This window comes from Cheilinus undulatus, linkage group 13 (assembly GCF_018320785.1).
Source record: "Cheilinus undulatus linkage group 13, ASM1832078v1, whole genome shotgun sequence".
Lineage (NCBI taxonomy): Eukaryota > Metazoa > Chordata > Actinopteri > Labriformes > Labridae > Cheilinus > Cheilinus undulatus.
The window spans coordinates 35,521,903-35,549,807 of NC_054877.1; the positions used below are offsets into that span (position 1 = coordinate 35,521,903).

Here is a 27,905-nt window from a genome sequence, read left to right on the forward strand (position 1 = left end):
TCTTTGTTGTCTTCAAACAATTTCTGTGTAGCTTTCACTGTGTGCTTCGAGTCATTGTCCTGCTAGAAAATAAATCTTCTTCCAAGCAGTAGTTCTTTGGCACACTGAATAAGATGTTCTCCTGGAATTTCCCTATATTTTGCTGCATTCATTTTACCCACTACCTTTACAAGCCTTCCAGGGACGGCTACCAAGAAGCATCCCCACAGCATGATGCTACCACCACCATGCTTCACAGTGAACCAAAGAACCTACTTCCACTTGGCCTTGGCGTCTCTCGCAATTTTGCAAACTTCAGTGGAGATCAAACATTTGTTTTCCTCAATAGTGCCTTTCTCTTTGCCACTCTCCCTTAAAGCTTTGACTGGTGAAAAACCCGGCAACAATTGTTGTTTGCATAATATCTCCTATCTCAGCTGCTGAAGCTTGTAACTCCTTCAGAGTAGTCGTAGGTGTTCTTGGTGGCCTCTCTCACTAGTCTTATTCCTGCGCAGTCACATGTGCCATATTTTTTCCATTTCTTGATGATGGATTTAATTGAACTCCGGGGGATGTTCAGTGCCTTGGAAAATGCTATGTATCCATCTCTACTTACACTTGCCATGAATCCAAAGGCTCTGCGTGCCTGCTATACATGGGCCGCCTCTCCACAAACCCTGCGTAGCTCTGTGTTGTGTTTCTTGGTGTTTTTGGGTGCAGAGTGTCTTGCAGAGAGAAGAGAGCCAGGCAGCAGGGGTCGTAGTATGTGATGGAGACTCAGAATTTAATTGTTGCCAACTTTTGTTCATGCACGCACAACCTTCAACATCAGTAACAAAGACAAAACTTAGCGAAACATGGCACCCCCCAGAAAACTATTGTGAACTATGGTGTCCTGGAAAGGACAAACAACTCCAATTGCTAGGCTCAGCAGAATGACATGCAGTGCTACAGCACCACCTAGCGGTGTGTTTTAGTTACTGCCTTACATCAATAACATTTCCTCTGTATTGCTTGGAGTGTTGTTTTGTCTTCATGACGCAATGGTAGCCAGGAATACTGATTAACAGGTGACAGGACCTTCCAATCTCTTTACTATAATCACTTGATCCACACTTCACTAACTGTGAGACTACTAGCACCAACTGGCTGGACTTCTGTTGAATTAGGTCTGTTTCTTTAGAGGGGGTTAATGACAACTGCAAATAAGACTTGCTGTTTTGTTTTCAGGGAACTACAAAATTGCCACATACTGGCATTTCCTCAGAACTTTAAGCCTATGTTGTGTTGCAGTGTAAGTTGGTGGTATTGAAGCTCAACAACTTTTAGGATGAAACCACATCCTTCATGCAGTCAGGTGGGGCTGTTAATCATTGATCTGACTCCAGGCAGTCTATAAAGTTCATGATCCTCACTGAGCCCCTCTGTGTCCAGTCACAGAGGAGAGCGACGGCTGCCCTGACATCACCATCTCACAGCAGGGGAAGCAGCACCACACCAACATGAAATTAACACTTGTTACCGTGCTGTCCGTCTTCACTGCTTGCATCCCTGCTCTCTGTGGGTACCCCCAGCAGCCCGAGCCCCCCACAGAATCACGCTCCCGCTTTGCCCCTCTGGATGACGTTCGCCTCCTCGCCAATGGCCTCCTGCAGCTGGGCCAGAGCATGAGGGAGTTTGTGCAGAAGACGAAGGGTCAGATCAACGACATCATCCAGAAGCTCAACATCTTCGACCGCTCTTTCTACCAGCTGTCGGTGCTCGCCAGTGAGATCAAAGAGGAGGAGGAGGAGCTGAAGAAGACCACCGTGGTGCTGAAGGCCAACAATGAGGAGATTAAAGGTTTGTCTGTAGAGATCAGCACCAAAGTGGACAGCATCCTGCAGGAGAAGAGCAGCCTGCAGAGTAAAGTGGAAGGACTGGAGGAGAAGCTGAGTAGTCTGGCCAACAGTCTGATGACCAGCGAGCAGGTGGCAGAGGTCAACAACCTCAGGGTGAGTCACCCAATAGTACAAAGAGTTTTCTCTAGCAGTGGGAGCTGGGGATTAGATATAAAACTTGTTTATCAGGATGAGTCACAGATTCTGAGAACAGTGGGGGAAAAAAAGTCCAGGAATTAAGCTCAAAGCTCTGCTTTGCTTTTCTCTCAGCTAATACAAAACTTACTGATAAGGATCATCTCATTAGAAATAAGAAAATTGTGGTCCTCAGCTAACTGACACAGAGCCATGTGGATACCAGATGAATTATGATATAAAAGTTAGTTTGACTGTGTGAACATCCTTTTTTAATCATTGTAGCTATCTCAGGTTAGTGTCCTTTAAGCCGAGTGTACATTGTGCAATTTCAAGCCAACCATACAACAGTCATGGTAGAATGTCATCTCATACTGTACGACTGAATCGTTTTCAATGCACGACCATCGTGCACGACCTGAGTGCTCACATTGTGCAACTGAAGTCGCAACAGACTGTGACAGAAACCTGCAGTTTCCTTTTTAAAAAGTCTCAGTGTCTGAGGGTGAAGTGTTTCCAGTCATATTCTCTCTCTCTCCCCTCTCTATCTCTCCCTCTTTCTCTTTCTCTCTCTCTCTCTCTCCCTGTCTCACACACACGCACACACACAATACCACCTCTGTGTCAGCTGCTAGTCCACGGGTAGGAATATTTCCTGCTCGTTTATATCCTTTATCATAACGGGGGTGCGTCAGAAAGTGATTTCAGCCGTTGTCATGGTAATTTAGGACGTTGTCTGACTGTTTACAAAGGAAAACAATCCCCCAAAGTTGTTTATTCTGCTCGTGTTTCTGCTCTCACTGTGAAGTGTCTGGAGTTGTACAACCAAAATATCCAACATGCCAGAAATCCTCCCGACCAGTCGGGAGCAGGTCATAAGGTCGTAGCCGGGTCGTGGTCGGCCGTCGTATCCCCTGTGCACAGCAGGACAAATGTCACCAATCCGACTAAAAGTTGGCCAAGCTATCTAGCCAACTATTTATATCATGAAACATTTGATTGGCACCAAAATGGCCTATGAAAATGGCAAAAAAGGTACAATACTGTAGACATATTTCTTTACAAGGAGGAAAGGAACTACGTGTCCCACAGTCCATTGTGATTTATGTTATTCTTTGCTAACAACAGCTTTCAAGCTTTCAAACTATTTATTGACTTCTTTTCTACACTTATCTTTATTGTAGTATGTACACTGTAGATGATAAAGTTGTAATATGTCGTAGTTGAAGCATTGGTATTAAATTAATGGGAGGCTGACACGTAAAAAAAAGTTGGAACAGTTCAGATTGCAAACATCTGGTGAAGTATGAGGCATTCAGAAACACTGGTTAATGAGAGCAGCAGCCTCAACCAAGAAAAATGAACAAGGATTAGGAGTTAAAGAATACAATGATGCAAGAAATTAATGCTTAAATAATGACATACAAAACAGTGCCTTTTAATTAATTAAGTATGATAAACGCTGGCCATTTAACATGAATCATATTAGAATAACAAAACAACAAATAAGGAGTTTTTAAATTGCAAATATTCAGAAAGTAAGAGAAAAACGCTTCAATTATGTTGAAAAAGCTCAGAAGAAAATATTGATTACGCAACTTTCAACTAACCATGACATTTTATCTCTCTCTGCGTCATGCTAACCTGATCTTTTCTGCACAAGAAGAAATAAGAGCTGAGGAAAAAAAATGCAAACTTGAAAGATGACTATTTCTTTATTACTGGCATTGTACATGTACTCTGTGTTTGTCAAAAATAAATACAGAAAAGCTTTTAATCAGGTCTCTGGATTTGTTCTTAATGTTGCTGTTTACTTAGACGTAGCATGCATTCTTATGCTTGTTTTGATTTTTTTTTGTTTCTCCCCTTGATGACTGATTGCATTAATGGTGCATCGCAAACAGTAGTGTGTGGTGGGGTTTCAGTCAGGACTAGAAGTAACATCTCACACACACCTCGGTGCTAGCCCTGCTGCCCCTGACTGCACCCCTCTGATTACAAATAACAATCAATACAACTTTTCTCACATTCTAGTAATTTCTGTATTTTATGCCAACAGGAGGTGATCCGGAGCCAGGAGCAGAGCATCACAAAGCTGCTGGAGGCTGTAAGGGAGCAAAGTGAGCAGCTGAGCAACCAGAGGTCAAAGATCAAGATCCTGGAGGAAAAGGTGAATGCTAGGGACTGTAAGAACAAGATTAGGTTACAACCTAGTATATGGCTGACTGCAGTTATCTGGGATGCATTTGAAATGCGACACTGAATTGTGTGCTCTGGTAGAGTGATGAGTGTTTAGGGTGTGTAATTGTGCTGCCCCTAATGTGTGGGTTGAGAAATGAAGGACCATTAAAGTCTAAAACAGAAAGCCCTGTCAGCAGGAAACAGTGCACATGACACGCCAGATTGACTAAATATATTTCACAATCATCTGGGAATGCACCCTTAGAACACGTGTGGGAAGGGCAGGACTTTTCAGAAAATCTTAAGAGATGATTGGAGGAACGTTCTATCTGTCACATTCATGACAGGCTATCGGAACGGCAAATGACGTAGTGTGCATGCTCAGGCCACCATTGGCTTAAAGGTGCAGTGTGTAATATTTAGCCTAGTAGCATTTAGCTGAACAAACTTGGTAAAATAAAGCAAAACATTTTTAAGACGGTCTATCTAAATAAGTGTTTAGTCATCTAAATTCAAAAATAGCTATTTTGAAAAAAACAGCTCAGAATAAACCTTTGATTGATACATAGGGAGGGCCATCTTGGATTTTTACATGTTTCCATGGTAACATAGAGAAAAAAAGGAAAACAGGATAAATAAAGTTATTGTATTGTATTGTATGGTATTGTATTGACATTACAGATACAAATTAAATTCAACTGGTTGCCACAGTTTCCAGCAGAGAAATGCAATCTAGAACCCACTTCTACATGTTGATATTCAGTTTTACACACTGCACCTTTAATGGCGGATCTTCATGTAAAATCAATGCCAAAGCCGCTTGTGAGACGTGCAAAAACAATTTCTGTGCCAAGACAAGCTTTGCGATAAAACTGCAGCTTTCCTACAGCCACATCCGAGCTAACAGCTATCGCAGCAGCAGCCCCTGGGTACTCCGGACAACTCCACCGTAATGATCAGAAACCCATGCCGAAACAGAGCGGGAGAGCGAAAACATCCTCAGTTTACACAGTTTATTTGCTGTTATTTGTTGGTTGTAGTTGGCATTGCTGCTAAACATGTTTGAATATGTTTCTCTTTCACCACAAATATGCACCAGCGTGCAGAGATGCTGAGCCATTATGCAGTTTTTTGGGGAAAAACACTTCTTTCCATTCAAATTTACCTTATTGTATTAAGTAGTAATGACTAAGACAGTCTCTCTCGCAATTTTTGTAACATGCGCATGATACATTTCAGATGAAAATATTGCAGAGGGTGGGAGTTTCACAGACACTGCAGAAACGACTGCAGTGGGCCCAGAAATACATGAAGAATCATTTTCAAACACACTTGTTTACTGATGAGTGGTGTGCAACCCTTTATGGTCCAGATGGAGGAGGAGTGGGTGGACTTGGTGGGTGGCCACCAAGTCCCAACAAGTCTGCAACATCAGCAAGGAGGGGGCGGAGTCATGTTTTGGGCTGGAATCATTAGGAGAGAGCTGGCAGGCCCCTTTTGGGTCCCTGAAGGTGTGAAAATGACCTCGGCAATACATATAGAGTTTCTGACTGACCATTTTCTTCCATGGTACAAAATATTAAAGTAAGGAAATTCATTCATACTTTTTTACTTTTTTATCAATAAAGAAGAAAATCCAAACAAGTAACTCTCAGAGAAGTCTGGTTTTTATGAATGTTAACTTCTGTCCCTTGCCTCACCTCAGTCATTTTCACACTTTCCCTTTATTGTTCAGCTCTAGCCTGATGCTGAATACAAATTTTTTTTTCCAGACTTTCCTTCCATTATTTTGGTTTCTCTTTGAGTTGCAAGCATTCAAAGTGCCTTGACAAGGAAAACTTTTAAAAAGCATGTTTTTGTATTATATAAAACTGACTTTAGATCTTTGCAGGTGGCTGACATAATGATAAGGATGTCTTTATTATATTTCCGCCTCACTGATCCATTATATTTGCATTTCCTTGGCAGCTGAAATCTTATATTGTCAGACGTTGGCAGAATAACAAACTGAAATTTAGATTTACTTTTTTAAGCTGCAGTATTTCTCCTGAGTCAGTCTGTGGGATTATATCTGCAGACTAAAGTGTTTTATTTTCTCCAGCTTACAGCAAATACTCTGGCTCAAGAGACCATTGAGAGGGCGCCTGTAATGTACAACAGTGAGGCACCGACACTTACACCTTATCTGACCTTGGGCTTACCCAGCAACACCGTAATCATGAGTAAGATTTCTTATAAAGGACATGGAGTTGTTGAGAGTGATGTTTTTGAATTTCAATTTTTTGCACCAGTACATCCATGAGCACCAAGGTTAAAAATACAATCTCACCTTTTAGGAGTGCCCTCAGACAATTTGCTGTGGTTTTCTGCTTGATGTTCACATGGCTTCATGCAGTTATGCTGTTATAAATATTTTTTTTAACAGATCTGCCATCAGACTGCAGTGAGATGTTCAGCAGGGGGGAACGGGCCAGTGGAGTTTACGCCATCAAACCAAATGGTTTAGAGCCTTTCATGGCCTTTTGTGACATGAGCAGAGGTACTGAACAGTTAGACATTAATATCACTTTACCACAACATAGGACTAGAATGTAATCATGAAAATTAGAAGCATGATGGTACTGAAAAATAAAGTCTCTCCTTCTGTTAAGTTTCAATCATTTGGGGCAGCAGTGACAGCTATTTGGTTCTTATTAGTGCTAATATATTACAAATGGTATTATAGCTAATGCAAGTGACGTGAATGTACAGATGGTAATGCTGGATTATAAGCCTATAGCAAACTCTGCGGCTGACAGTGAACATGAATTAAATATGTAGAAAAACTGAATTAAAGAGATACTGTATTATTGCAGGCCTGAAAGGCTTGGTAAATGGGCCCACAGATGTTGATGAATAATAACAGCACATGCAAATTGGATCTGTGGCATCAATGCTAGTCCTCTTGTCAAAGTTCGCCCCATGTACCTGGCTCCAATATTTAATAATATAATAATATATTGTAGTTATATATATATGTATAATACACAGTTTAATAGCTATAATAGGCTTTGGTGTAAAATGAAGGGTAATTGGGATTGACCTCCAGGGGCCCCTCCATGACTCTGGGCCCCAGAAAGCTTTACCTTTTTTCCCCCTTATGCATAGCGTTGTACTATTGTAAACAACACAAAGCATTCAAAACTATTTAAAATATTAAGGTTTATGATTAAATTATGCACATCTACTTTCATTTTTTTTCCATTCAGGCTTCGGAGAAACGGTCATCCAGAGACGGAGGGACGGCTCAGTTAGTTTTGATCAAGTCTGGGAGAAATATGAAGACGGGTTTGGAGATTTTCAATGTAAGCAACACTTGACAGATTACATGAATTTTCTAAGACCTTTAATGGAGCAGCAACACTGAAGAAGTCAAAACAGTTGCATCAGCTAAAAGACTGAACTGACCATAGACCTGGGCAATAATCAGTTTAATCAATAAATCATATTCATGAAAAATGTACCTGGTTAAAAGTGAAAATCTGGGGAGTGGGTGGCCTGGTGGTTGGGGGCGCTCCCCGAGTGCGCGGGCAGCCCAGGTTCGGGTCCGGCCTGGGGCCCTTTGCCGCGTGTCTCTCCCCCGCTCTTGACCCTGTTTCCGGCTCTGTCCACTGTCCTCCCCTATCTAATAAAGGCACAAAAATGCCCAAAAATAAACCTTAAAAAAAAAAAAAAAAGTGAAAATCTAGATTTAGACTTCCATCGCTGCTCCACTTGGGTTGTGCCCAGTTTAGTACAGGACAGACTTGAAAATGCTGCAATAAATTTGTACACAGAGCCAGAGAAAGTCATTATGAACCAACATCGATGCAAATAAAACCCACTTAACAAAATAAATATTTTTACCTGTAACAAAGAGGGTTATGTAGGCCACTGGATCATTTGTTGAAAGTTTATGTTGTTTTTGCATGGAGAAAGAGTTTATATAAATAATGAAGCTGCTGATGTTCCTAAACGCTTCCACTTTGTAATGAAATCACTTACAGTTGACTGCTAAATATTCAGCAGGGATGAAATTTCACAGATCGTGTTATTGCACAGGTGATGATTTACTACAATGCTTGAAATCACTGAGCTCGTCAGTAAAAACAATTTTGTATCAGAAATATTTGCATGGGGGCGCAGGCGGCCTAGTGGTACTCCACATGTACGCGGTCGGCCTGGGTTCGAATCCGGTTTGTGGAAATTGCCCACATCTCTCCCCAGTGCTCTCACCCCTGTTTCCAATTCTATCTGCTGTCCTCTGCTATCGATACAGGCAAAGAAAGCCCAAAAATAAATCTTTTAAAAAAGGAATGTTTGCATGGCTAAGAGCATGACTTTATACACCTATGGCAGCAGGTCTGATTGAAACACCTGAATTTAAATAACAGTGGTGGCCAAAAACTTTCGTACATATAGCGTAGAATAAGCTCATCTAGTTTAACCTGTCTTTCTCCCTCTGAATAACATACTTCAAGCCAAAATTAAATTAAAAATATCTTTATTAACTTTAATCATTTGCCCAGGATTCAATCTATATCCTCCTAAGATCCTGCATGCACATATGAGGACTTTACAATTTCACCTTCCTAAAACATGACAATAATTTCAGCTATTAGAATTTTTGATATAATTTTCCACAGTGCCCACTGAAGTTTAAGAAATTTGCTTGAAGTGTTGTCTTGAAATGGCTATTTTGGGGAATTTGCTTGTTTTCAAGGAATTTTTGGGATGTGTTTTTATATTTTGGAGAGTTTGATTGGAAGTGTTGGTGAAAGTTTGCTTTGAAATTTAATGCCATTTTCATGGAAATCTTTAAAATTTGTTTGGGTGTTTTGGCGAACTTGCTTTGAAATTTTTCAATATTTTAATGAAAATTTGGCAAATTTATTTCAAATCATTTGGAATGGGGGGGCATCCTTTGAAATTTTCAAGAATTTTAAGTGAAATGAAAGAGAATTTGTTTGGAGGGATTTGATGAGATTTTTTAAAGAGGAATTTTGTGGAAATGTAAGAAATATATATCGTTGGGATTTTGATTGGGATTTTTATTTATTCATTTAGAAAGGGGGGGGGGGGGTTTGAAGTTTTCAAGACTTTCAGAGAATTTAATTGTAATGTTTGGGGGAATTTGGTATTGGTAAAGGTATTTTTATGAAAATTTTGGCTTTTTTTGTCTACATTTTTGACAATTAAGGGTAGAATTTGGGGGGTGGGATGTAATTTAAAATTGAAATTGAAATTTCCAGGAATTTGTTTGGATGTTTTTAGAGAATTTTGCCTAATTTTTAAAGAATTTTGGGAACCTGGTGAAGTTTTTTAGTGGAATTTGAAAAAAAAGAAAATTTGAAGGAATTTACATGGATTTTTTTGAGAAATTTAATTAGAATGTTTCTGCTTTATTGTCAAGTTTCACAGCTCAGGTCACAGGAGGATATGTGGTATTCAAACTGAATGCTGATTATTCTATATGAGCTGAAAAAGCAAACAAAACTATTACAAAGAAGACTGATTATTTCTCTACTTTTCCACAGCAACAATTCAGAGGTTTAAAATATCTATATTGATAGTTTTAAATCTCTGCTAATCTTTTTGTCCTACATACAGGTTTCTGTCCAACACTTGTCACTAATTTTGAACTCTTTATGTCGTCTGTCTTTAGCCGAGTTCTGGCTGGGTCTGAGGAAAATTTACTCTCTTACTGCTCAAGGAAACTCCGTCCTTCACATCCAGCTGGAGGACTGGAAACAGGACAAGCGCTTCATCGAATACAGATTTCACCTTGATGGACCAGAGGCCAACTACAGCATTCACCTCACACATCTGTCTGGTGATCTTCCTGACCCCATGAGCAACCACAGTGGCATCATGTTCTCCACCAAGGACAGAGATAACGACAGACACCGAGACTCCAGCTGTGCCCAAAACCTCTCAGGTAATTCAGTGATGGGGATTTATGAATACCCCATCTTGTTTCACTTGCACACTGTAGCGGAGCCAAGGTGGTGTGGTTGCTGGAGCATTCAGGGGCCTGTATTTACTTTATATTTTGCAAAAAAAATAATTAAGCTTACTAGAACTGGTTAATCACATGTTTTAAATGTTACTATGGAATACAAACCCCTGCAGTAGCTCACATTAGCCTGGGGCACACAACTCAATACAAAAGTAGCTCACATTTAGCTCACAGTTAAAGCAATACTTTCATATTTGGTTGTTTTGAAGTTGGCTTGTATAAGGTACTTGAAAACAGTTGTGGAGTTAGTCTCCAGGTAGCTGTAGCAGCCAGGTAGCAGACTGCACACAAACGGTCGCTTGTAGCCTTCATCAGGGTAATCAAGAAAGACACTGCAAACACCATTTAAATAGGGTGGTATAAAAGCATATAAAAGTAACCAATCAGAAAGATCCACGTACACCAGAAACAACATCAATGGGTACGTTAAACGGTCATTTAGCCTCTTTGTCAGTAGCTTAAAGCTACAGGAGCATTCGACTTTCGTTCAACCAAGACTTTATCCATCTTCCATGCACCTTAGAAGTTGGTGAAGTGCCAGAAATACCCACTTCAGCCACAGTCATCACAAAAATAGTTTAATTTTAGCTCTAAAGGTTACATAAACTTACATAAAAGATGCATGGTAATCTTTGATGCTGACACTGTCCACTCTCATTTCAACAAAACCCATTTGTTTTCCTTAAATAGTGCACTTTTAGAAACTCAAAGTCCAGAAAATGTTAGAAGAGATCCCAAGCATTCAGTCAGACTTCCAATGAGCTAGGCCAACAGATAAATCACTGTATTCATTATCACCTGTGACACTGACACAGCATTTTGAAAATTAAAGTACAGTTTGATGTGTTCATGTTACAGTTTTTTTTCAGTAATTTCATCACATACCGTCTTCCGGTAACAGTCAGTTATCTCACAAGACAAGATGAAGCCTCCTGCTCACATGTACTTCCTGCCTTTTTTCAGGTGGGTGGTGGTTCAGTACCTGTGGAGATGCCAACCTGAATGGGATTTATTTCCACATGAGACCTCGTTGGCGATCAGAACGGAAGAGAGGGATTCAGTGGAAGAATTCATTCTCCCTCAAGTTCACACAAATGTCTGTCCATCCAGCAGCTTCGCTCACTTCCTCCTCCTCCTTTGAGACGGGGGTCTTTTAGTGACCCTGAGCCTTTATTCTCGGATTGAATAACTAAAACACACAGTGCCCTCTGCAGGAAAGCCTTGGTAATGCATACTGTGGGAGGCCTTCAGAAGGCTTGACAAGACAGGTTGCTTCAAGGGCCACAGATGATACTGATGTAAGATCTTTAATTGTGACTGCTGTTGTGCTGAACAGATAAAGTAGAATAATGTAAAATTGCCCATCCAAGAACAGCCTCTAATGTTATATACAACTTTAATATGTGTTTTATGATCTGTAATTACTGTATCTCTCACATGTATGGGCTCAGTTTATGATTTGGGTCATATTGACTCCAAGAATACAGCAGTGGTTCTCCAAGTTACACCAGGGCCTATTAAAGGTCATTTGTGAAATCTTCTACAAGTTAAGACTTAAGACAGTAATATTAATTCACTTAGAGGGGTCCATGTGTGAGAAGCACTGCATGAATATCACTCATCATTACTGAAAACAGTTTATCTTTTGATACAAAGCTATGTTTATCAGCTTAGATAAATTAACAAACTACTGTGACTTCATACTGTAGTGCTGTAGATTTATTTTTTCTAACAACAAATTACCAAGAGAAATATCAATATATTTCCCTAAGAACTTAAAGAATCCTCATTTTTGCTTTGTTTTACAAACATGTACAAATCAGAGCTGTTTGGATGATGTTTGATTTGTGTTTGAAGGGTCCATTTCATTAAAAAATCTGCTTTTTAGTAATACTACACATGTATTAAAGTGTCTGCAGTATCCAATCACCCACAAAATAAAAGCTACAGAGCTTTTGGATCTGATGTCACACAGTCTGGTATATCAGGTCCACACCCCCACCTGAATGGGAAAAAAAGATTATGCCTTCATTGTATGTCATTTAGTCAACAAATTATCTACGGTGGTCTGTGTAAACATTATATACATGGAAGCTTGAAATGTAGGTATCAGATGACACCAACCATAGTGTAAAAATGAGGTAGGTAAATGACTACATTAGTAGTGATCAAAAAGTGGTCAGTTAAAGGTGAATAAGGGGTCAAGATGCTAAGAAGTAGCCCACTAGTGGTTAAACAAGTGCTCAAAATGTGGTAAAGAGCCAATAAGTGGTCTGTAAGGGAACCAGAAGTAGTAAATAGGTGGTAAATAATGAGTTAAGTAGTTAAAAAGGGGTAAATAAATGGTAAATCAGGGGTCAAAAAGTGGTTAATAAGGGCAGACAAGTGGTAAATAGCTTTGTAGATAAGGGGTCATTAACTGTTATATAAGTGGTCAGTAAATGTTCAGTACATGGTGTGTAAAGGGTCAATAAGTGGTAAAGAAGGGGTTAAATAGTGGTTGATAAGTGGACAATAGGGGGTGGGGGAGGAGTAAATAGGTGGGAAATAAGGGGTCAGTAAGTGGCTAATAAGTGTGGACATTTGGAAAATAAGGGCTGAGAGGTAAAGAGGGGGTCAATAAGTGATGATTAAGTGGTTAAAAGTGGTAAAGAAGGGGTCAATAAATATTAAAAAGGTAGTAAATAATGAATTTTGAAGCAGTCAAAGGGTGATGAACAAAGAGATGAACAAAGAGTAAACAGGTGGTAGATAAGAAGATAAAAAGCAGTTAGTAAAGGTCAACAAGTGATGTATATAAAGGGTCAATAAGTGTTAAAGAAGGGGTTAATGAGTGGTATATAAGGAGTTAATAGGTGGTATGTAAGGAGTTAATAGGTTGTTTAAAAGGGGTCAATCAGTGGTTAATAAATGGACAATAAAGGCTCAATAAAGAGATTATGTTAAGAACATGTTAAGGTTTCCCAACAGGAGTCAAAATCAGCATGTTTTTGTATTTCTTTTATTACAGTGTTTATTTGAGTTCTCAAAGCCAAAAAGAAAATAAATGTAGCTCTTCATGAATAATGGATTAGAAAACACAAACAAGAAAACATGATATGAAGAGCCACAGCAGTGAAAAACATCCAGAAGATGGTCATTTAATCTTTTTCGTATTTTCCTGTCCCCTGCGTTTGTTTCACCGTCCACTCAAATGCTTGAAATTTGTTAACATTTACATGGGAGGGACAATCATGTCCTTCACATCACTAAACGTAGAATGAACTCTGGGTAAGTTTACAGACATGCAGACACAAATCTTCATCAGTGCTCTCATGGATTTGATGATTTCATCATGATTTCATCTCGGCCCTTTGACTCACACAGTTACTGAGAATGTGCCTCGAAGTCCATGAGTCTGTGACTGTGGAGTCTGGGATTCAGCCAAAGTTTGGTTTTGGTTGGACTTTCCATGAAACATACCTTCCCTGTCTGCGGTTTTCTCCCCTTCTCTTTGTGGACAGCAGAGGGTGCTGCTGCTTAACTGGACACTGGTGAGCCTTCTGGCTTTCTGACAGCTTAAATCTAACCTTTTCAGTTCTGTAATGCTCTGATCCAGGTCGTACTAGCTTAAATCAGATATACTCAATGAAAACTTCATTTTAATTAAGCTTATCTGCATACAGGGCATTAAGAGCATTGCTCATGGCAACATTAAAAGATGCACTTAGGAGTTTTAATCCCAAACTCATCCTGAATACACACTAGAGGTCAGTGTTGTTCTGCCTTCTCAACTGTTTGCTCCATTTATAATTAGATTCACCAAATTATGTCTGTTATGTAAACAGACACTTCCTTAAAACCACATCTATATTTGGCCTTTTGCTCTTGTGAGTCTCTAATTGCTCCCCTCACATGCTCCGCTCTAAGAAAAGGGTAAATATCCTCTCCTGATGTAACACTAAGTGTGTCTCTGATGAGAGATGTCATCCTTCTTTTTGCATATCATTACTCCTCACACAGCTGCAGCTCTGCACAGATGGACAGATTACTCCCATAACACATCAGTACTTCCTCCCTGACACATTCACACAGTTCTTTGTGACTGGGCCTGCAGCTCTGACAGTGATCTCTCTGCACATGTGTGAAGGAGCGTCTTCTGTTACCCCCCTCCCCGTGCTGCCTCTGCACACATAAGTTTGAAAGGTTATTTTGGGCCTCAGAAGTACCCCTGTAACCCTGTGCTTCCACTGAAATAATAGGAGGAGTCAAGATTTTGCCCTCCCATAATGCCCCTGTGCACCCTTCCCCTTGTCAACTGACGGGGGATTTCCCTCCAAACAAAACACTTTCCCTGCATCTCCACGCTGTGTGATTAGTTTGTGGTCTTATTTTGAAACAATGGAGAACAGTCCTCTGCAGGTGCTGACCATCCCCACAGCTCCCTACCCGGACCAGAGACCCGGCACCAACGGCCTGAGGAAGAAAGTCTACTTATTCCAGTCCAGGAGGAACTACCTGCACAACTTCATCCAGAGTATCTTCTCCTCCATCGACCTGCGGGACCGCCAGGGGTCAACTGTTGTGGTGGGGGGAGATGGACGCTTCTTCAACCAAACAGCTATTGAGGTCATCGGGCAGATGGCAGCTGCCAACGGGGTTAGTGTCACCATGAGTGTGTGTTTGTTTGCGTGTGCATGCTGGCGAGTGTGTTTGTGTTTGTATTTACGGGGCAACCGTTCCCCCCTCCTGTTGTGATCACATTGTGTTCACGGGTTGTACCAGACTTGTGTGGTACTAAATATTATCTACAGTGACAAACTTGTTTGAATAAAGACAGATCACAACAATCATTTGTTTAAATTGAAACTCAATAGTACAATACACCTTCAGGACAAAAGTATCTGGTGGCCTGAGCATTACACCAACAGGGGCTGTAATGACATTGTATTCAAATACATGTGCTTGAATATGGAGCTGCCCCATCTTTTGCAGCTGTAACAGCCTCCACACTCCGTGTTTCAGTGGGAATTTGTGCCCATTCATTCTGTAGAGAACTTAGGAGGGCAGGCACTGATGTTGGATAAGAAGGCCTGGCTCACGATCTCCGTTCGAGTTCATCCCAAAAGTGCTTGTTGGGGTTGAGGTCAGGGCTCTTTGGAGGCAAGTCAAGATCTTTCACACCAAACTCATCAGTCCACGTCTTTCTAGTCCTTTCTTTGTACACCGGGGTACAGTCATGATGGAGTAGAAAAGGGCCTTCCCCAAACTCTTGCCACAAAGTTAGAAGCATAGCATTGTCCAAAATATCTTGGAATAATGAAGCAAGATTTGTCACTCCACAGAATGTTTCCACTGCTCAACAGTCCAGTGTCAGTGTGCTTTACACCACTCAAATGAGCGTTTGAAGCTACACAGTTTTTGTAATTACATTAATGCCAGTGGAAATTCAGCACTCCTTGAGACCAGTCTCAAGACCAAGACAGTTCTTGAGTACTACAACACTACACTCTCATTTTACCATTTTATTGCAAAATGGATATACAGTTTTACTTGACGGACAAGGCTCTGCTCAAAAGATGCTCAAAGGGTAAGTCAAGCAACATGCTTTGACTTTCCAGGGAGCACATTGCTGGATGAATACATTAATGACAAAGTGCACTGAGTACAATAAAATTAGCTCAAAAATAATTAATCCATAGTAGCATGAATCTCACCATGAGGGTGCAACCATCTTTATGCTATAAAGGAGAAGGCTGGGGTGGAGGAGGTTAAGCTTTGCCAGCAGCAGTGTGGTGCATGAGCATTAATGCAAGCAGGGATTAGTAAGAAGTATGTCACATTTAAATGGAAAGCTGTGTTGAGGGAAAGAGCTTCGATTGGCTGTGGGAGCTGGGAGGCGATAATTGGGATCAGCTGGTCACGGCTGGGCGTAGGACTACCGTATCTTACAGAAACTAGCGCTAGGCTTCCCTGCAGCCCTCCTCTGCAGTCTTACAATGAATAGACCCTGTTTGGCTCTCTACTCATTTCCAGCACCAGTAATGAGCTCTGTGTGCTCCTGGGTCAGATTACATAAGCTTTAAATGTTGGATGAGTTCCTGGATGGATGGTATACTTAGAGGCATTTTAAAATACTCCTTCTTTTAATGGAACTTGCTGTTGGTGTACCATTACTGTGTCATTCAACTCATACTCCCAGGTCTTTTTAGGAAGCAGCATGACACGGCAAATATGATCTTCAGTTTTCATTCTTCGCCTTCTTTGATTAATTATGATACAACTCACACACCTGTGTGACCTTTCCTCAGGTGGGTCGTCTCATCATTGGACACCACGGGATAATGTCCACACCTGCCATCTCCTGTGTGATCAGGAAACACAAAGCCATCGGAGGCATCATCCTCACTGCCAGCCACAATCCTGGGGGACCTGACGGAGACTTTGGCATCAAGTTTAATACAGCAAACGGAGGTAATACGAGAGGAGGAAGCATGCAGGGCAGAGGCCAGCTGAAAAATAGTGTTGAGAGAGGTTTGAAAGACATTTAACAAGTGTGCAGGCCTCATTAAGATACATAAGAACCTGAGCAAATACTTTGCCCAAACATGAGATCTAGTTTAAAGTTCAAGCACATCTTCATGGTTAGATAGCCTAAGTCATTATTATTATCCTCTTGTCGAATGTTTATAGATGTGATTTCATGTCAGATCCTTCATGTAGATATCATATGTAATATGACAATAAAGTTTTTTTCCTCTTGCAGGCCCAGCAAAAGAGGTGGTCACAAACAAAATCTTTCAGATTAGCAGGACCCTAGAGGAGTTTTTGATCTGCCCTGGACTAAGAGTGGACCTGACCACACTGGGCAGACAGACGTTTGATCTGGAGAACAAGTTCAAACCCTTCACAGGTGAAATTTAGCTTTAATCTCTTAGTAATCTTTCCAAATTAAGAGGAAATGACAGGGAGAAGAAGCACTGTATGGAGGCAGAGGCACTTTCAGGGGATTGGAATAGCCCCTATGAAGTCTAATAAGCAACTTTTGTGGCCCCTAAAAATCTGGAAAATTGATCAAAGTCCGGACTTGTGTTTAAATTTACTGATTTGGCTGTTTTACAACAATTGCAAGAAGCTTCTTTGACATTTGCATTTAGTACTGTGTGATACCTTTGTGTGCTTTTCCCTCTGCCAGTCCAGGAGTGAAAGCTTCAGATTTGTCAACAACATTGTGAATCATGACGTTACATCTGCTCTTTTCTGCATCAAATAAGTTATGAAAGCAAAAACACTCAAAGGGGAACACTGGGACATCAATGAGCATGATAACTCACTATTAAGTCAAAATCCAGGTTTGACAAATTTATATTATGAACGTTATCGTTTTCCCAGTATTGCGTCTGTTAACATGGAGGAGGTGAGGTTTAGACACAGCAGTCAGTCAGCAGGGAGAGCTCTGAACAGGCAAATGTTAGTCTGTCAATCTTTATAAGCTGTTTACAGTGCGGAGAGATGTTGGTGCAAGAAAAACATTCCTTGTTGAAGTTCATGTGGTTGGAGTTATATGTTTTATTAAAATGGATGGGTTTTGTGTAACAAAAGGTCATGGAGAGAATTTTGCCATTCCACAAACATCTTCAATAAGGTGCAGTTGGGTTCAGTCTTAGTCTGTGTGATTTGATTTCAAAGTTTTAAATCTATAAAACTGGGTCTTCATATTTTCTTGTCTTGTTCAGTTGAAATTGTGGACTCAGTGGAATCCTACGCCAACCTGCTGAGAAACATTTTTGACTTTGCTGCCCTGAAGGAGCTTCTGTCTGGAGAAAATCACATCAAGATAAGACTGGACGCCATGCATGGAGGTGAGAGAGTATCGTTAAAATATGCATTGCACTAGAAAACATTCGGTTCGTTTGATTTGTCTAATGAAGCAGTGATACCAATTGATTGTACAATTATGCATTAAGGGGCTTGTACCACCGCAAATTTGGTAGTTTACTGGGAATAATTTTGAATGAGTAATAAGTTCATATGGAGAACTACGCCACCATTAATGGTGTCCACTTGTGTCAAATGTTAACCTTAGGTCAAACAGTGATAAGTCAGAACACCAGTCAGAACAGGACAGTCTGTTTAACCTCTTATTCACCAAAATATCCAAATATTGCACCATGTTTGAGTCATGTTGACTCAGTAATAGTTTTATTCTCCAACTGGCATTGGTACTGACACTAATGATTAAAAAGTCCCTAAAAAAAATTCTGCAACGACAGTCATGGCAAGTATTTATAATTAAAGGGTGTATATTTTACAAGATACTACACAATATCATTAGAAATTACTGTAAAATTTGTCCTTCAGTCACTTTAATTACTAGAGCAGATACCAAGTGTGTATTTATGTACCAAATACTTAACATTTTGAGTGAACAAGTGTGCAAAATGTGTGTTCAGAGTGAGAAGTAAATGTACAACTGGCACACTCAAAACTGTACAGGAATTAAGTGTGGAAAGAGGGAGACTTCGTACCCTATATGAACACAATACTGGTGATGTTGAGGATATTTTACTGTTATGATAGCATCTGCTAGTTAGCTAACCTGTCATAAGCAACAGCAGCATATATTGAGCTAAAGGCATTTCTTTAAGCGAAAAATGTTAGCATAAAATGTAGGTTACGCTGACTTTTTTTCCTAATCCTGTCTGAACTGAGGTCAGGAATAGATATGCACTGTTGTTGACTGAAAAGATGTGACAACACTTATTAAACGTCCATTAGAATGTAGGTGTTGGAGGTGGCAGTAGTATCTCGGTCTGCTTGTACCTGGTCTTGTGTCAATAAATAGCACTGAATGTCTACGCTCAGTTTTAGATTTGGGTTTTGCTTGTGCAGACTGCATTTATAGTTGAGAGGTGTAACCATCATGAAAACCAGAGAGCTGTCTATGGGTGAAAAACAAGCAATTGTGAAGCTGAGGAAAGATGGAAAATATTTCCTGAAACGATCCCATCTTTACAGAAAACTTTTTCAAAACCAAACAGCAATATATCATTTTCATCTGCATGTGGACAGGGCCTAAGTCAATCTCCAGACTTAAACCTATAGAGCATGCATTTAACCTGCTAAAGAGGAGACTGAAGGAGTGATCCCCCACCCCCAAAACAAACAACTGAAAGAGAGTGCAGTGAAAGCCTGGAAAAGCAACACAAAAGAAGAAGACAAAAGTTTGGTGGTGTCAGTGGGTCAGAGGCTTGATGTAGCTAAATGTTAGATCTTATTCACCTAATCAATTTTAAGTCTAACTGTTCAGATACTTTTGCTCACATAAAAATTGGAGGTTCATCATTGTCTTTTAAACAGTCTTCTGTCATTCTTGTCTCTGTCTGCTTGGCAGTGATGGGACCGTACGTGAGGAGAATTCTCTGTGAAGAGCTTGGCTGTCCGGCTAACTCTGCTGTTAACTGTGTCCCTTTGGAGGATTTTGGGGGCCAACACCCAGACCCTAACCTCACCTACGCTGCTGACCTTGTGGACAGCATGAGGGATGGGCTGTATGATTTCGGTGCAGCATTTGATGGTGATGGGGTGAGTGTAACTCTTGATTCAGCTTTTTACCATTCTGAAAGATCAGTGTGAATGACCTGACTGCCTTAACCTCTAACCTCTGTCAGTCTGTCTGTGCTTTCTAGGACCGTAACATGATCCTGGGTAAGCACGGCTTCTTCGTCACCCCGCCTGACTCTGTGGCTGTGATCGCTGACAACATCTTCTGCATCCCGTACTTCCAGCACACAGGGGTGAGAGGCTTCGCCCGCAGCATGCCCACAAGTGCAGCCTTAGACAGGTAAAAAAAAGAAAACAGCTTAGCTTTCACAATCACTCACAAACCAATGAGCCAGCAACTTTGAAAGTTGAAGTTTCAAAGTGTTGCCGCTTTCTTAGTACACTGTTTCCTTTGATTTCCTGCAGAGTAGCCAAAGCAACAAAAATAGAGTTATATGAAACTCCCACTGGGTGGAAGTTCTTTGGGAACCTGATGGATGCAGGCAGGCTGTCTCTGTGTGGAGAGGAAAGCTTTGGTACAGGTACAGAATCCTCTCAGAAACATATTACATCAAGCAATAATGCATTTCAGTCAGCAGAGAGGCACAGGTTTTATTTCCATGTGTTTTTTTTTTTTTTTTAACATAAATACTCTCAGGTGGTGATCATATCCGTGAAAAAGATGGGCTTTGGGCCGTGCTGGCATGGCTGTCCATCCTGGCCTTCAGAAGGCAGAGTGTGGAGGACATACTTAAGGACCACTGGATGAAATATGGAAGAAACTACTTCACAAGGTGACATGAGGAAAAACACAAAATTTTACACATACTGTAAAAAATGATGTTACAACTTATGACCTATGATTGGTCCTGCTCTGTAGAACTGGCCGACTGAGAAATGAGTGATATCTACAGGTATATTGAGTGTTCTTTAAAGGGAGATAAATGGCTGCAACACAACTAAGGAAATCTACTTTCAAGCATCTGATGTTTATTATTACCTCATCTATGCCTCTATTAGTGGTTGCAAATTGCAAAAAATTCCCCATTAGCTTCTCAGTAGCAATAATTTACACCTTCTCTGATGTCTCCTCTTTTTCCTATTTGCAATAATTACTATAAAATCAACTTCTTATTAATATTTATCACCTACAACATAATGCATTGAGACTAGGTAATCATAGTGACAGGACTGAGAACTGGCATGAAAATTGCTCTGCTGAGTAGCAATAGGGCGGAGTATTGTAGATGCAAACCAATGCACATGCAGCAGTCACAACAGCAAAGACAACGAGGCTGTATTTATGGTATATGTTTGAAATGTATAAACCAGGCTTCAGGCAGGTCATGCCTTCCCAAGAAACAAAAATGCAGCATACTGAATCATGTGAATCAGAAGGGACTGAGGAATAGATATATAGAGACAGCTATCTGGGTATTCACTACACCACAGGGCGCAGTCTTTTGACTGATGTTCTTCATTGTAATAAAATCAATTTTGTAAATACAAGAGTGAAGATGAAGGAAACACAAATTATTATCACAAAATTTATACTAACTTTGAGTTAAACTTAAATTTGAAGTTGACATAATTGTTATTTCTGGGGCGGTCTCTTTTTTGTTTTTACTCAGAGTGACACTCAGCCATCCTTCAAACATCACTTAAAACATCAACAAATGAAAAAGAAAAATAAGTCTAAATTATTTCTGGGGATTGAAAGTTTACTTTGGTTTTATTATATTGAAAGAATGATGGACAGGAGATGCAGGGGCATCTTAAGGAGATAAATGCAGGACATGAATGACACCTAGTGGATCATTTGTGCCATTACAGCTATGCCACCCTGCAGAAAAGACTTAACATGGTCAATGACTCTATTAGTGATAATCCAGTACTTTCCTGAAGGTTTTGTAATTTTTTCTTTGTCTGGGTTTGTATTAATGCCTGCTGTAACCTCATTTATAAATACCTTTAGTTTCAGACGAGAGTTTATATGATGGAAAAACTTTATTATTTGCAATGAAATGCTGCGTGTGTTGAAGGTGCTTTCAACTCCTTGGGACTGTTTTCACTATTTTGTTCAATCTGATTAGAAATAAGGGGGGCTGGGGTGGGGGGTGTCTTTGATACACAAATACTGGATGTCAGATTTTGCTCTGATGCTCTGAAGACATTTTTTTGTTTCTCTCTCTTATTTGGGATCAGTAGGACCTGATAAGATTTAAACCTCAGCCTTGTCTTTGAATATATATTAGTTTTTTTCTGAATTTTTTGGGAATCTTCTTTTCCAACATCTACATCTATTCCTTACAACTCTAAAGAAATTCCCTAAAAATTTCTATGAAAATTCTTGAACATATTTTTGAAGTTTCCCATAAAAAGAATCAATTTTTTCCATTATTCTCCAAGTGTTTCAGTGAAACTTTATCATGAAGCCTAGACATTCCAATGTAGGTGTTCTGAAAAGTTCCATGTAAATTCCTGAGAAATTTCAAGATTTATGCAAATTTCAAAGCAAAATCCCCCTTAATATTTATAATCTAATTTCCAAAAATTCCATAAAATTGAAAGAAAATTCCCCCACACATCCAAAATTCCCTTAAATGTCCATGAAAAAAAATTCAAGAGACACCCCTTATTCCCAATCAAATCCTCAAAAATGTACACATTAATTTCCCAAATTTCCATAAAAATAAATAAAAATATAAATCAAATTCAAATAAAAACTATAGCAAAATTCTCTCAGTACAATGAAACTCTACTAGAGAATTTCTAAGCAAATTCCCCAAAATATCATTAAAATTTTTGTTAAAAAATCTATTTCAAGCAAGTTAATTAAAATAAAAGTGTATGACAGGTAACTGAGTTATGAACCCCAGGTCAAATTTCAGTCAAATAAAACATCTCTAGGTTTATAAAATCAAGTTTCATAAATCATAAAAAAAATGAGGCAGTAGACTCTGCTCCAGGATGGTGTGGGCGTGTCTGTTGAATGATCTGAAGTCACGCCCACCCAGGAGAAATACGTTCCTCTCCGATTTAAAAAAAAAAAGATTCAATCTGAATGGGTGCCGTTAGCCGGCCCCTTGACCTTACGCTGACCTTTTGATCACGGCACAGCTGGCTGGATCTGTGCCAGAAAAGTGGGAAAGTCTTCTTTCTGGATCAAATCTCTGTTATGATACTTTAAATCAGGGGACATCAAGTATCTTTGAACAAGGGCCAGATTTTCTGGACAGAAACTCTGGGGGTCGGACTCATATTTTGGTCTGGTTAACATGTTTATCTTCTTTCAAAACGCAGGACATTTTTAGGCATTACCAATGAGACCAATCCCTGTTCTCTATCATGCAGCAGGAAGACAGACCTGACATCAGAGTTGGCACCAGAAAACACCAAATCCCAGAGAAGGGGCCCTCCACAATTGTGATTTAACACCTGCATTGACTCATTTTAACCCCTTTTTGCCTGTTTAACCCAATTTTTGTCATTCTTTTACCTCTATAAACAACTTTTCCTGCATGTTTTATCCCTTTTGTGGCACTCCTGTCCACTTTGCCACTTTTCTTCTATTTTTGCCACTTTTTAACCTCTTTTCTTTACATTTTTTAAACCACTTTTCCCACGTTTTATCCCCTTTGTGTCACTCTTTTATCCATTTTTGACACTTTTCTTCTATTTTTGCCCATTCTAACCCATTTTCATTACCTTTTTGAATTATTTTTGTCATTTTTAACCAATATATGATACTTTTTGCCCCTTTTCCCCACTTTAACCAATTTTTGCCACATTTTAACCTCTTTTCACTACTTTATCTGGTCATTTTTGCAGCACTTCTGCCAACCTTAATCCTTTTTAAATATCTACTAATTATGACAGTAAATTTCAATAAAAACAGATCAAATGTGAAGTCATTCTTAAACTATTTCAGCATGGTTTGTTGGATGAATTTAACAGCTGCAGACATTTAAAGCCAAAGGATACTCTTAAAACTCTTAAAAGTGCCAAGATGCAATTTCCCCATACATACATACATACATGCAGGGTCTCTAGAGGTTATAAAGGTAGCACATCTAAAGCATTGAACCAAGTGAAACATGGCAAATACACAATGAAACACAATAAAACCAGAATGAAAAAGCAACAGGCATAACAGAGCTTAAAGTAGGTCGCATCACTCAGTTGACCTATCAATAAGACCTTAACTCACAGGGACAAACCAGCGGCACACTGCCAAACTCAACATTGATGGTTTTTCAGTTGGGTGGGCTTTAGCTACAACCTTTGACTACATTTAGCACTCATGGCTCATGTCACATGAAATGTGATACCAAAATACTATGAACAATAAAGCCCTTATTCTAACAATACTTGATGTGATTTTTGTCCAGATACGACTATGAGAATGTAGATATAGATGCAGCCTGTGAGATGATGGAGGATTTGGAGATCATGATCGCTGATAAATCCTTTGTGAGGCAAAGATTTGCTGTGGAGGACAAAATCTTCCAGGTGGAGAAAGCAGACAACTTTGAGTACACAGACCCAGTGGACAGCACCATCACCAGGAACCAGGTACACACTCACACCCTATGAACCATGTTCCTGTCGGGGTTTTATGTGAATGCTACCAGTGGACACTGAGTGCTTGGACTCTCAGCATCACTCAGCTGTGTCTACAGATCCTAAAAGCTTCACATGTTCTGTTCTGGGTTGTTTCCCTGCAGGGTCTGAGGATAATCTTCTCTGATGGTTCTCGGATCATCTACAGACTCAGTGGGACGGGGGGTGAAGGAGCAACCGTTCGGATTTACATAGACAGCTACGAGAAGGAGCAGATCTTTGAAGACACACAAGTAAAACATCAAATTTGTCTCATCAGAGCTACCATCTTTTCTGCTATTTTTTCATAATCCTAGTCATTTTTAGAGCCTAATTCGACTGCAAGTCGTGTGGTTGAACACCTGATAATAAAACAAGGATCATTCCATTCCAATCATTTTTAAAACATTTTTGTCTGTTTTCTCCAAATAAATTATGACTTATAGCCAATCCTGCAACAGATATCAATTCAGTAATAATTTTAATACAATTCTGAAACAACTCGTGTACTTTCAATCAAACTACTGAATAAATTAAAGGTGCCTCATCCCATTGTTCAGGGTCACTAGAGCAGTGGCATCTGGGCTGACTGTCAGTCTTTTTAGATTCCTTATAGCACTTAGCCTTACAGTGAGGCACAGATCTGGAAAAGGCTACAAAATATTCTGGTGAACAGAGAGTCCCCAATAGTAAAGTGGCCTTCATAATTCCCAGACAGAAGAATAACATGTGAAGGCCCACATGAAGTTTGCAAAAACAGTCCAAATGAAAGGCAAGCTTGGTCACCTCTCTCACTAAGGCCCTTCTCCCTGGCCCGCCCACAGACTTTGCTTGGCCCCTGAAAAGTCCAGACTATGGGCCCTCCACTGTTATGGTTTATTGATAATATCAGTGCAGTGCTCACTGGATCAGTAGCATTGGGGCTAACATCCTGGTTAATAGTTACTTCATTTTGAAGCTGGAAGGTGTGTCAAGCTATTATTGGGTTCTGATGTTCAAATTACGCATTGATAACTAATTTTTACTTTTCAACTTCTTTTTGTTACTGTTTCCCCCCATTTGTTCCAAATTCTTTTCAAATTTGACTCATGTTGGCCTCTTTTAACCACTTTTTGCTGCTTTTAATGCCTTTTCACTGCTTTAGTTGCCCAATTTTGCCTCTGTAACCCAGTGTTGCAATTTTTCACCCATTTTTGACAGTTTTGCCCTTTGTTAACCGCTTTTCACCATTTTTCCATCCACTTTGGACCCTTACTTGCCTTTCAAACCCATTTTTCCACTTTTCCACTTTAGCTTCTTTGAACACATTTTTGCCACATTTTACTCATTTTGAAACTTTCCACCACTTTTTTCTGCCATTTTTTCTCACTTTTCGTTCTTTTCACCTATTTTTGCTCTCTCTTCTTTTTGGAGCCTTTTTTGCCTATCTTAACTCGTTTTCTCCACTTTTACTGCATTTTTTGTCCTTTGAACCCATTTTTGCCACAAAATTTATACAAATTTACTACAAACATTTTTGCCTCTCTGTTGCCACTTGTCACCATTTTTTCTATAAATTTCTGCCACTGTGCAACCCATTTTTGCCAGTTTCCCCCTTTTTGACTCTTTTTGCACTCAACTATTTTTACCTTAGAGTTATCTCAGTTCCTTCTTCTTTATTCTCTGGAATCCTGACATTTGAGCACTTAAGGCTTTGCTTTTAGTCATTGTGCCCATCTACATTTTAAACATTACTGAAAAGGAAATCTGATCTAAGAAAAAGGTTTACATTTTGAAAAAGTCTTAGATATGAAACATGGTTATCACTGAATAACTTATAATGGACCCTGATTTTTCTTCACCTCTATGGGCACCCCCAATGGAAAAATCCCCCCTTCATCTCCCATATGGGTGGCTATGACCCTGATTGCTCAGTTTGTCTGGGCCACCAGCTCTTGGAAGAATCCTTGTTGTGCCAAACATCTTCCATCTGAGAATTATAGAGGCCACTGTGCTCTTGGGAATCTTCAGTGCAGCAGAGATTTTTCTTAAGCCTTCCCCAGACCCGAGTCAAGGTGTAGAAACATCTCAGCAACAATCAAGAAAAATGGGAGGAACCTGAGCAAAATTTGAAATGTTTTAAAGGTTCTGAATACATACATCCTGTTTTTTCTTTTTTAATTTCTATGCATTTTTTTGTAAAGTTCTGTTTTTGCTTTGAAATGATTTTTTTTTGACTGCAGCATCAGGCTGCATCAGAACAAAACTGAAAACAGTGGAGGGGGTCTGAATACTTTCTGACTGCACTGTAGGTCATAAACTCTGAAACAGAGCTGTAACTCTCTATACATAAAAAATAGTCAAAGACTGATTTGTGTCATTTGTAATTACAGTGTTTTGAATCTCTAATGTGAAGCACTAAAGACCTGCTCCTGTTAGGCTCTATATAGATGAACTTTGCTTACTCACTCATATCTGCATACAGTTAAATATTTATAAGGAAATAGACCAATGACATATGGCAGCCAGGTGCGAGGGTCTTTCTGTAACTATGTCTTCTTTGTTGTGTGCAGGTGATGTTGGCACCGCTGGCGACCATCGCTCTGAAGATTTCCCAGCTCCATCACAGGACAGGTCGCAGCGGCCCGTCAGTCATCACATGACTTCTCCCTGATGTTCCTTCAGTGTCCCTTTCTGTTTTTATTTGAAGATCTTTTTTGTAAAAAAAAAACAAACAAACAAGCTCAAATTCCAAGTGTGGCAAAACATAAACTATAGTTTGCATTAAAGGCTTGAATGTATTCAATGATCTGTCTGTATAACATTAAACTGCTTTTTACTTTTGGTTCATAAGTGGTTTCTGTGGTTTTTTGCAAGCAGCAGTGAGATTACGTCAGTGTGTTTGAATCAAGTTATCTTATATAAATCTCAGCAAAAATCAGAGAAAAGGTCACAAAATCATTAGTGAAATACTCAATACTAACCAGCGACATAATGACACCTGATAAAGCACAGCCTGTTGCTCTGCAGAACTTTCATTTCCTCTTGAGGACTCTGTTTTAACACTTTCTTCACATTTTTTTTTACATAATGCCATTGTACAAACTCAGGAAGTCGTCTCTGTGGTTTTGCAGAAAGATGTGTTCAAGGACATAAGAAAGAAAAATACAGTGTCTCACATGAATAGTATTTCCTCATGCAACCAGTGCTCATTTTTAAAACGTGGGTGTTTCCTGCCATGAACCCTCAAATTATTACTTGGTTCACTCACACTCTTTCATTCAGGAAAATTAAAACTCACCAGCGAATAACTACCTGAAAATTGCTTTTGAGTGTGGGTGCTGCAAGACGAGAGGCAATGTGCAAGCTTTTGCAAACATAGTCAGATTATTCTGAAAAAAAACGCAAAGCATTAGAAAATGAGAAAACTGTGATTTGGATACTCTTTTTAGCAATGTTAATATAAAACCTGTTTTATATTTTACTCGCACCATCCACATCTTCTTTACAGCAGGACAGATTCAAGGCCTTAAAGGTACAATTTTTAAAAAAGGGATTTTTTTTCAGTCTCTGGTGGTTTTATTATTTTT

General features: G+C 39.7%; 2 protein-coding genes across 2 annotated transcripts; both read left to right on the forward strand.

Moving 5' to 3' along the window:
• Positions 1–1,418: 1,418 nt before the first annotated feature.
• LOC121519665 (angiopoietin-related protein 3-like) lies at positions 1,419–12,142 on the forward strand. Its single transcript, XM_041802467.1, has 7 exons — positions 1,419–1,973; positions 4,054–4,164; positions 6,277–6,397; positions 6,601–6,714; positions 7,424–7,519; positions 9,859–10,131; positions 11,176–12,142. The coding sequence occupies exons 1-7, from the start codon at positions 1,482–1,484 to the stop codon at positions 11,367–11,369; spliced, it is 1,401 nt and encodes a 466-aa protein (XP_041658401.1). The 5' UTR covers positions 1,419–1,481; the 3' UTR covers positions 11,370–12,142.
• A 2,408-nt stretch (positions 12,143–14,550) lies between these two features.
• On the forward strand, positions 14,551–27,165 carry LOC121520382 (phosphoglucomutase-1-like). Its single transcript, XM_041803795.1, has 11 exons — positions 14,551–14,850; positions 16,503–16,665; positions 16,958–17,104; positions 17,928–18,053; positions 19,586–19,776; positions 19,881–20,035; positions 20,161–20,276; positions 20,393–20,528; positions 24,126–24,309; positions 24,462–24,590; positions 26,889–27,165. Exons 1-11 carry the CDS (start codon positions 14,593–14,595, stop codon positions 26,976–26,978), a joined length of 1,695 nt encoding a protein of 564 aa, XP_041659729.1. The 5' UTR covers positions 14,551–14,592; the 3' UTR covers positions 26,979–27,165.
• The last annotated feature ends 740 nt before the right edge of the window (positions 27,166–27,905 follow it).